At 47.9% G+C, this 11,238-nt stretch overlaps 1 protein-coding gene across 1 annotated transcript in view; it reads right to left on the reverse strand.

Annotated features, from left to right (window-relative positions):
- HVCN1 (hydrogen voltage gated channel 1) overlaps nucleotides 1–11,238 on the reverse strand; it is a 30,398-nt gene that overhangs the window by 15,260 nt on the left and 3,900 nt on the right. Inside the window, exon 3 of the mRNA XM_006910029.3 lies at nucleotides 10,603–10,642. Within this exon, the coding sequence (XP_006910091.1) occupies nucleotides 10,603–10,623 (21 nt within the window). The 5' untranslated portion in view covers nucleotides 10,624–10,642. The remainder of the gene's footprint in view (nucleotides 1–10,602; nucleotides 10,643–11,238) is intronic.

Genomic DNA, 11,238 nt, shown 5'->3' on the forward strand with positions numbered 1-11,238 from the left:
GGTCGATAGATGGTCATGGAGATGGGAGCATGGCACAGGGAATGCAGTCAGCATTAATGTAATGGCTATGTGGAGAGCCAGAGGAGAGAAACAGCAATTAGGGAGATCGTTTTATAAACTATATAAGCGTCTAACCCATGTACTATATACTTGAAACTAATAATAAAATAAAACTTAAAAACAAAAAAAATAAGAGATACGAATGGATACTTTCGTACATACATACATAAAATGAAAAAGCTAATTAGATGCTATAAGAAAGAAAAATTGTTGAACTTAAAGACACAGTAATAGAAAATATCTAGTGGAAGGATGGCTAGAATAAGCCTAGGGGGGAAAAAAAATGGAGCCTTCGAGACAATACTAAGTGGTCTAACATACAGGTACCTGGAGCACCAAAGGAGATGAGAGAGATTAGGCCATATATATACTTGGAGAAATAATGGCTGAAAACAATCTCTAAATTCGAAGGAAAAATATAAACATGTAGATCCAAGAAGCTCAATGAACACCACGAGGACAAACATACAAAAGAACGAACCGGAAGGAGATAGCAACCTCAGGACAGTGGCTATCTCAGGACAGGATAAGGGTTGAAATGGAGGAAGTCAAAAAAAGCTCGGCCTCCTTCTGAAAAACATTTTTTTTTAATTACAAAAAAGATTTGAGGAAAATATGACAAAATGTTAATAGCTGTCAACTCAGGATGATATTTACCTGAGCATATGATATTTTTATTTTTATATTTTTACATTATCAAAGTAAAATAAAACAATCTTTCTCCATTCATATGCCTTTGGATGCATGCTCGGATCGTTTTCATCATAAATTTCATGAGCTCAGGAAAGGTTAGCGTCCAAATAAATTACCTAGCCTGACTGCCCCGCTCTTTCAGAGGTGAGAGCATTTCAGGGCTGGGCAGCTGTGATTTCTTCAAGGTCACAGTACACTTAGGACGAGGACTCAAGTTCTTGGGCCCGGTTCTTTCTTCTGTGCTTTCTTCTGCTCTGAGGTGCCCTGAACATTTTCGAGCTCCAAATTAATCAAAGAATACCACCTCTTTCATAAGCCTCCCCTGAACTCCAACATTTTCTCGTTAAAGGGTCCGGAGACTGTGGGGTGAGGTTACGGGTGGTGCGTGTGGAGGTGGTAGGGCCCCAAAATGCTACATCGTGCATCCGTGGTTTGAACTCCAGGCTGCCTCCCCTGCCCCGTCTCCCATGTTGTTCAAGTACCTTGGGAGCCCCCTGATTTGATACTTCCTCGGATGCTAAGAGGCCTAAGGAGAGTTTACGCACTGACTGCATAACCTCCCGCGAGGGAACCTTCCGGTTCTTTCCCCACCCGTGATCCTGGGGCCTGTCTGGCTCTTTTCTCCCCACGCCATTCACTTTCTCCCCCACCACCACCCTGGTCCAAGCCTTCATCCTGTCACCCAGAAGACTGTGATGGCCTCCTTACAGATCTCTCCTTGGACCCAGTTCTAGCACATTCTGCACCCAGAAGCCTGAGTGGGTTTCATAAGCCCTCACCTCTGACCACGGCATCGAATCATGCCCCTTCCCTGCCTTTTGCTCTTTGAATAAACATTCGAGATCCTTCACAGGATGTCTGTGGCCCGGTGGGGTTTGGCCTTATTTCCCTCCCCACAACCTGACCTGCTCCCCATGCTCCAGGTGTGCTGGCTGCCCTCTGTCCCCAAGTGTGCCACACTCCCCCCTCTGAGCCTCACACAGCCTCTCCCCTTAACCCGGAACGCTCCTCTCCCCGCTCTGGCCTTGGGTCACTCTCACTCATGCTCGAAGCCTCGGCTGAAATGCCCCTTCCTCGGAGAGGCCCTCCTTGACCCCTAAAATCTAAATCAGACCCCGTCTCAATTTTTTTTTCTTTTTTCTTTTTTTGTGGTGACATTGGTTAACGAAATCCGGTATCCTTCTCAATTTTATAACCTCTCTTTATACTCTACTTTTCCTAAAAGAGGCCTCATCACAATTTCTAACTAGAAAACATTTTGGTGCAGCTGTTTATTTCTTACTTATCTCTCTGCATCAGCATTTAAACTCCACGAAGGCAGGGTCTTTGTCCCCTGAGTCGCATGTGGCACCTGACCTAGAGCAGAAGCCCATCGAGCACCTGTTGGCTGAGGGCACTAGTGCCCTGTCTCCCACGAAGGGCTGCAGCTTATCTGAGGTAAGACCCTTCCCCACTGCCCGGGTCCCCGGGCTGGCCTAGTGCCAAGCCTCCAGGTAGCTACTGGCCATAATTTCAACCTAAAATACCTCATTGGCAGATGGAAACCTCCTGTTCTAGTTCTCAGTATGGTGAGAGCTTCAGGGTGTTTTGCAAAAACCACATTTATATTTTACAGGAGAGGAAATTTTTCTTTCTGAAACCTTGTGACTAGTCAAGAAGCAGGTTTGAGTAATTTGGGATGAAAATATTTACGGCACCCAGCAGAGCAGAAAACAACTCTGGTTTTAAGTCAAAAACCTCTCATTCCAGAAGCAGAAACGTTCCAGAAAAGGGCAAAGACATAGCTGATCACGGAAACGTGGGCCTCGCAGCCTCACATCCCACCCGCTCTGCTAGAAACAACAGAAGGACTGACTCGGCGAGTCACACAGCGTTCAACCTCAGTGCCTGGCCCGGAGCTGCTCCTCCACAAGTGACAGCTATTCTCACCATTCTTCAACAACAAAAACTCTCAGCTCCACTCCTCCAACTTCATCTCTATCCGTGGATACCTCACGTCTCTGCTTCCCTGCCCGCAGCTGGCCTCTGCAACCCCCAGACTTTTCAATCACATGAACCAATATGTAGCTTAAGTCTTCGTTGGGTTGTTTCTCTCACTTGCAACCCCGAGCATCTAGACCAGCAGAGTCTCTGGCACTGAACAGCCCCCCATCTCTCTCTATCCCTCTTGCATTAACCCTTGCTGATCCACTTTATCCTGACGCTACTCTCTCTGGGGTCACCTTTCCATATCAAAGACCACCCCTGTGGTTCCCACCCGCGTGACGGTACTGCATCCTCTCACACGGCTGACTCGGTTCTTTTTCGCAGTCTCGTCTCTTGATTTTTCTATCTCTGGCTGCCTTTCTCAGAGTCCTGTACGCTGTCCCTGTCCCCACACCATCTGACGTCCCCTAGACCTGACCCTGTCCCGGTGCAGGGTGACTCCCCGCCTTTGGTGGTCTCAACGCACTTGTGTTCTCAGTGCTGCTCATGTTCAAATCAGGGTCTCTCTCCACCTGGATGTCTGGTATTCCGCCAGGTCGCCGGTGTGCTGTGACGCAGACCGAACTCATTTCTTATCTGTTCCCCCGAATACCCACCGTCTTCCATTCATTCCCTAGGGCAGGGCGTCACATCTACCCTGCTGCCCAAGCCAAGAGCCAATGCCCACCCTCGGCTCCTCTCTCCCTTGGGCTAGTCAGTGTGACCTCCCAGACACTGCTCACGCTCCTCCTCCTTCTCCATCTGACCCCTTCCTTCCCCTGGGAAGCCCACACCAGCCTCCTCACTCGGCCTCCTGCCTCCCATGCTCTCCCCACCCACCGCGGTGGCCAGCGTCACCCTTCTCCAGTGCCAACCTCGCTGTGTCCCTGCTGCCACCTACCCCCCACCACCTCATAACCTCCAGTTCCCCAACCCCCGCCTTCGGGACTAAGCCAGAGGGGTCCCCCGTCTCCTCCCTGCCTCCACCATTCTCCACCGTACAGAATGCCTCCCGGTTCTAGAACAAACTGCACTTTCTCTTGCTTCGAGGACTTGGCACGCTGTCCCCACTGTCTGGAATCCCCTCTGCCTGTCTCACCCTCGCTCTTTCAGGCTTCACAGACGTCTAGATTTGATCTCCCCTGGGAGGCCTTCTTTAACCGCCGCCCGCTGGCCGAGGGCCCTTCCTCCATTTCCCCATCAGGCCACTTACTAGTGAGCACGGCGAACGGGGAGGGCGGACACTCTCCCTCCCTCGGTCACAGAGAGAGGCTCAAGGAATAGCTAATGACTGAATGAACGAAAACCGGCAGGAGCGACCCCCTCAAAGAGAAATGAATTACCTGCTTCTCTTTAACACGTGACGGGTAAAATTACTAGCTGGGAGAAAGAGGGGAAAATGAGAAAAACAGACTTAGAAGAGATGAAGAAAAAAATGGCCTCACGAATGCCTATTTTTACAGGCTCCGAGGCTGCCGTCTGTAGGAGGGGGAAGTCCCTATTTCATGGTCATCAGGCAATCACAGAAAATGGCACTTTTTAAGAAATTCAGCCAATTCAGCCAATTCCCAATTCCCAGGGCCCAATGTCCCTTAAGTCCCCATTCCCCCCTCCCCCAAGAACTTATTTTTGGGATCCGATGTGGTCATTAATCAACACCTCCACTTCCAAATGCTAACAAGCCACAACAGCCGTGACATCTATTGTTACTGATTATTACATTAGTTGTTATATTAACACACCACTAAGTTCTTTAAATGCGCTATTTCATTTAAATTCCTAACAACCCTCTGAGGTTGAGGTCATCATTTTGGGTCTTGGTGAGGGAGGTGACATGTTCACAGACGTGCACTTGGAAAATGACAGAGCCGAGATCTGACACCTATGCCGTGTGACTCGGAGCCCACGTGTTAGAACTCATGGCCGAGAAGAAGCCAGGCAGCTGCTGACTGGACAGCTGCCCGCTAGGAGGGTGTAATGGGTTGCACTGTGGCTGTCCCAAAATTCATGTCCACCTGGAACCTCAGAACATGATCTTACTTGGAATATGGATCTTTGCAGATGGAATTAGTTAAAGATCTTGAGATGAAATCATCCTGGATTTAGGCTGAGCCCAATCCAACGACCGGTGTCCTTATAAGAGGAGAAGACACACAGACAATCCCCTGAGGAGGTGGAGACGGTGACTGCAGTGACGCATCTACAAGCCAAGGCACACCAAGGACTGTCGGCAACCGCCCGAAGCTGGGAGACAGGGAAGCACAGACCTTCCCTCGGGAACTCCGGGAGGAGCCAACCCTGCCGACACCTTGATTTTGGACTCCTAGCCCCCAGGACTGAGAGAATACATTTCTGTTGTTTTAAGATTCCCAGTTTGTGGTCGTTTGTCATGACAGCTCCAGGAAATTAATACAGAGGGCATGTGCCCAAGTCGGCTTATGATCCCCTGGAGTAAGCGAGCTCTTTCTGAGGTCACAAAACCACCTGGATGAAGCCTTCTTCTATAGCCGATCTGGGTAGCAGCTGCTGCTTTTTGCTCACAGCTTACAGGCCACCCCCACTCCCACTGGCTCTCCCTTGAGGCTTATAACAGTCCTGAGAAGTAGGCAGTCTTTCCATTCTGCAGAAGGGGAAACTGAGGCACAGGAGGAGAGACCAATTGTCCAAAGTTACATGGTGTGGCAGGTGGACAGAGGTATAGGGAAGGAGACACTGCTGTAGGCCACCTGGGGGACATGTAAATGGGTATGCCCTTTTTAGGCGAGCAATCGGGTAGTTTCTTTCATCTTTTGAAAATATGAGTCTCTCCAATGTGCCAGGCATGGGAGTGAAGAAGGGGATAAGCCTTAAACCAGTTTCTATCAAAATTTAAAGTGTCCCAAATCATGTGACCTGGCAAGGTGACTCACACGAGCACACAGATGCTCGCTGCAGTCCTGCTACAACAGCCCAAACCTGGAAATGACCTCAGAGGCCATCGTTAAATACACGATGGCAGACCCACGATGCAGAATACTACACGTAGAAGGTAAGAATGCAGTCAGCCCGTGTACCCACAGGCACCCGCATAGAAAGGTGTCCTTGATCTACAGGTAAGTAAAAACCGGCATGTTTCAGACTGGAATATACCATATAATTCCACTTTGGTTAAAAGCAGATAAAAATCAACGACCCAAACCAAATGGTTATCTCTGGGAAGGGAGTGGACTTGGAGGGTGACGAGAAAGTTTCAAAATGTTTTTCTATTGGGTTTAACCACAAGAAATAGTCATTTTGGGAGGAAGATCCATCCTGCAGAGAATTGAGGGGTGAATGAAGTATTTGGGGGGAGGGAAGGAAGGAGAATGAATATATATAGGCATACATACCCAATACATACATAACTGGAATCTCTGAATAGGGAAACCAAAGGAACAGAATAGTTTAAGATATAACTCAAGAAAACTTTACTGAAGTGAAAAACTAAAAAATTACTGTTTTTGTAGGTCAAAACTGGTAGAAATGGACAATTTCATGTGATTCAACCTGATATATACTAGTCTAGTTTGTTGTTTTAATTTCTTATACTGAGAACCTGTTCATGTAGAATTTTTTTAAAAATACAAACAAAAAAACCCCCATAAGTGGTAAAGTCAATATATGAATTCAAGTCTACCGGCTAATTAGGGGGAAATATAGCAGAAAAGCTGGATTTTTAAAGCAGAAAGAATAATGATATTGTAAGAGGTGGAATCAAGGTTCTGAGATGCAATCTCCTCCTGCTTAGCAGATGGGGAAACTGAAGTTCTGCAACATGGCAACCGCCACTAGTCAGTGCACAGTTCACGGACGTGCACCTGGGTCTCTTGTCTTCTGGTTCAGGGGGTCCTAAGACACACCCAGGCAAGATCAGAAGTGGCCTCCAATCCCTGCCTTCCCTCTCTCCCCCGCGGCCCACTCGTCACTAAGCCCAGTGCATTTTAGCATCTAAACGACCCTGGAATCGATGTCTACTTCTCCCATCCTCTGCCACCACCCTGGCCCTGCCTCATCCTCTCACAAAGAAGACATCCCAGCTCCTTGCTGCTCTCCTCGTCACTCTTGCATTCTCAGAGGCAGCTAGACAGCACTTCTTGAGACATAACCATGTCACTCCCCGTGCAGAAAAAGCCTGAGGCTGCTGTCCTTAGGAAGGCCTGCACGGCTCTTGGCTGGTACCCGGAAACTTGGGATTTGGGGAGGCTTCCCTCCGTGCCCTGATGGAGAACAGCTCGCTGTGCTTATACTGTCTGTATAAACAAAGCGTTTTATGGTAAACACCTGCTCTCCTTCCATGAGTCTGGAATTCTTGTAAGCACTGGGCAGAAGGTGCCTGTGTGCCCAGCCCCCAGTGAAAATCTTGGGCCCTGAGTCTCTAACAAGTTCTCCTAGTTGCCAACATTTCACATGCATTGTCACAACCTACCGCTGGAGGAATTAAGTGTGTCCTGTGTGACTCCACTGCGAGAAGCCTCTGGAAGCTGGAGCCTGGCTTCCTCTGGATGTCACCTCATGTACCTTTTCCCTTTGCTGATTTTAATTTGTGTCCTTTTGCTGTAATAAATCTTAGCCATGAGTCAAACTGCATGCTGAGTCCTATGTGCCTTCCTAGCGAATCACTGAATCTGGGGTGATCTTGGAGACCTCTGACACACTCCCTTACTTAAAGCTCTTCTTCGGCTTCCCGCTGCTCTTAAAAATAAAGACCTAAGTGCCTTGCAGAGGCCCACGCCTATTCTGCATGCTGTGTCCTCTGCCTATCTGACCTCACCATTCGCCACCCTCTGCTCTGGCCAGACTGTCTCCACTCGGCCCCCTGTACTTGACAGGTTCCTTTAACCACAGGGCCTTTGTACACTTTTCTCTGCCTGAAATTCCCACCCCTCTTCCACCTTGTCATTTACCTTCTTTTCTTTCCCCCTTCATGAGATCTCCCTCAAGTATCCCTGCTGCAGGGAGCTGAGCAGTTACCTCCCCCACCCCTTCACCCCAGCCCCGCCCCCTTGCTGTCACTGGAGGCCCTACACTACTCCCCTGTGGAGTCAGGTCCACCTGGGTGTGCCACTGCTGGAGTCTGTCGCCCCCATCAGGACAGAGACCGGGTGGGCTCCTGCTCGTGCCCTATCCTGTGTCCGGCTGACTGCAGTTTCCCACTAAGCATGCCTGGAGGGTTGACAGCATCCCTGGCTGGAAGACTCCCAGCAATAAGCTCAGGGACCCCAGTGCCACGCCCCACCCTAGCCCCTGGGGATTTGTGTTCTGAGGAATGCCTATTTTTAAAATCAGGGAAGTCCTTAAATAAGTGTAACAGTTTTTCCTTCTCTAGGGTGGGGAGGAAGTTTGAGGTTCACAAAACCAGCCACCGTGGTGATGGCTGACTAGCTTGGGGTATGGGGGCTGCTTATGGGCTGAGGGGCCCAACTGGCGGCCCAGGTACCCCCCAGAGCCAAGCACTCCAGCGTCTCCTTTTCCTGCAGGGTCAGAATCCCTCCTGTCTTGATAAGAGTCTGCCAACCCAAAATGACCATGAGGCTGGATGCAGATGATGTGGGAAGCGGTATCTATAGTAGTGCAAACCGTAGTGATTGTAAGTAGAGCACCTGCCACTTCTGAGCTCTGTGCAAGGCCCCCTTTATAACATACTGCAGAAACTCCATGAAGTAGGGGCCTGAATCTCCATTTACAGGTGAGGAAACCGGGAACAGAGAGGCCAAGCAACATGCCCCAGGTCACACAGCCAGAGCTCAAAATCCTACCCAGGCTGCCTGGCCCAGAGCCCCCTCCTTTTGTTTACAAAAGCATCGAAAGAAAACGAAAGCACAGAAAAAAACGCAGTTATCCAGCTAGAAATTCAAACCTGTCCCCAGTGTGAATGAGTCATCAAGACACCCCTTGTCCCCCAATGTCTTGGTGATGCTTCAGCAGTGGAAAGGCTAGAATAAACAGAGTTCAGGGCACCCCTCTTTCTTGTACAGTGGCTGTCACCCTGGCTGCACACAGAAACCACCTAGAAACTCTAAAGAACCCCGATGCCTGGGTCCTAGGCCCTGAGTTTGATTCAGTTGGTCTGGGGGTGGCCTGGGGTGTCAGGATCTCCCATGAGCGGCCCAGGTCGAGAACCAGCACCACAAATAAACCTGGGGCCTCCAGAGGCCTCGTGAGAAATGAGCCAAAGGGCTATGAGGCTTTCTAAGCACTCCTGGCTCCTAGGTTCCCCAGACGCGGCTGGTGACACAAAATCATCTGAGATGGGGCCCAGGTCAGCTGATGGGCTGCAAAGCCAGCTTATCCTCATGATTGCGCCCACAGCCCTGTGCTGAAGGGTTGGCTGCAGTCGAGCCTCCAGCCAAGTGCTTTCCGAGCTCGATTTTGTTTCATCCTCACGACTCTATCAGAGGCTATTGCTCTCGTTTTGCAGAAGAGGAAAGCTGAGGCTCCGAGGGTGGGAAGGCGCAGGGGCAGAGGGGCGCTCTGAGGAGGGCAGGTGTCCCCAGCCCGCTCAGCCCCTCTCAGCAGAGCTGGTTACAGCAAATCAGGTCTGAACCACGGCTAAAACCCCCCACCGGTTTCTCCTGTGACACAGCTGTTTTTCTCTCAAACAGCTGGGGAGCTGAACAATCACAAAGCTCCTAAAAGCAATTCTACTAAAACAGTGTTTTAAAAACACAATTTACTCCCTAAGGGTAAATTTCTAAAAGGAACTCGGTCTTTGAATCAGTAACAGACTTATTTGCTATAAGTGGTCCTGGCCCAGTCTTCCCCAGGTCCCCCGCAATGCCGCTGGACCAGCCCCTCAAAATGGGCCTCTCTGTGATGACATAGGCTCCCTGCACCAGGAAGTCCCCAGGCAGATCCTTGGCTCTGTATTCCAACCCTCTGCTTCCTCTGCTGGGTCTGTGCCCTCACACCCATCCCACCCCTCCACATCCCCATCCCCACTCACCTGGACCTCCTCCCCAGCTTTACCTGCTGTCATTTATTGCAATGAGCAGACCTTCACCCTACGTAAAATTCTTTCAGGATTGATATTGCAAAAACATGTACAAAAGGAAATAAATTCATAATAACCCCAACACACCAAACTTATCATCATCCGCCTACCTCTCTGCCTAATCCATGTCTTTTACAGTTATAATCAGAGTGCAGACAATTATGGATCCAATTTTTCCCACTAAGTTATACGCATCAGACATAGACCCATCAGACTTTGGCCAAGAAACTTACCAAAGAGTCAATACTCTCACAATTGCATTTTCCGATTGTTCCTCATTTTTAGCACTTTTATTAATTTTAAGATCACATTTTATCATTTTAACATTTCCGAAATCTGCATGTGTTTTACATTTGACTAGTGTCAGCGCTGTGTCACATTTTATCTCGGTAAATGGCGGCATTGTTTTTTCTTCTTCATGGTACATAAAATAACAGTGCGTCTACACTCAATGATGTCTTATGCACTAAAAAATATGGTGCTGTCAATTATGCTTTTTCCTTTTTACTGGTTATTTCCTTTCCTGTAAGTGAGATGAACAAGTTTGATCATAAACGTTTTCATGATTCCTGATAACAGTGTCAAAATTCTTTTCCTGAACAGCTGTGTAGGCTGACCTAGCCCCTCTCTAGGTGTAGGAATTAGCCAGAGGTGTAGGAATTCACCACAGTACAACTAGCACCAAGCATTTCCGCTTGCTTTTTTGGTTTGCCTGATTTAATAGTGAACTATAAATGAAGGAAAGTGTGAGCTGTTTCCATTTGCCTCTCTCTGGTTAAAAACCATTGGAACTCATAGGTGTTTCCCCTCTATCCTGTTAGAAACACCAAACAGAATTATCTTCTCAAGGCTGGGAGGTCCCAGAGTCCACTTACCTTTTCATTCCAGGTGGCCATTTTCCTGTTGACTCCAGATCTGGAAAATGAGAAAACATTTGTCCAGATCTATCATACTGCTATTATTTGCCTTAGTATGTGTTTTGCAACACTTTCTTACAATTTTTAAAAAAAACTTACATGTCTGAAAATAGTAAACGATAAAGCTCAAAGTGTATGTAGAAGGATGTACATCTTGGGGATTCACCCAAAAGAATTAGAAACAGGCAGTCAATCAAATACATGTACCCAGAATTCAAATGGTTGGAACAACCCAAGTGTCCATTACCATATAGATGGATAAAGTAAGATGTCATAGTCACACAGGGAATGTTATCCAGCCATAAAAATAAATGAAATACTTTTGTAATATATACAAATGTCATTGTTATACACCTTAAACTAATATAATCTTATATGTCAATTAGTGAGACCTCAATAAAATTTTAATAAGAAATGAAGTACTGACATGTGCTATATCAATGAAACCTCTAAAATATTATGCTAAGTGAAAGAAGGCAAAAACAAAATATCATATATGACACGATTCTATTGATATGTATTATCCAAAATATGCAAATCTGTAGACAGAAAGCAGATTGGTGGTTGCCAAGGGCGGGGTGTTGGTGGGGGGAG

Source organism: Pteropus alecto, unplaced genomic scaffold (assembly GCF_000325575.1).
Source record: "Pteropus alecto unplaced genomic scaffold, ASM32557v1 scaffold213, whole genome shotgun sequence".
NCBI classification, from domain to species: Eukaryota; Metazoa; Chordata; class Mammalia; order Chiroptera; family Pteropodidae; genus Pteropus; species Pteropus alecto.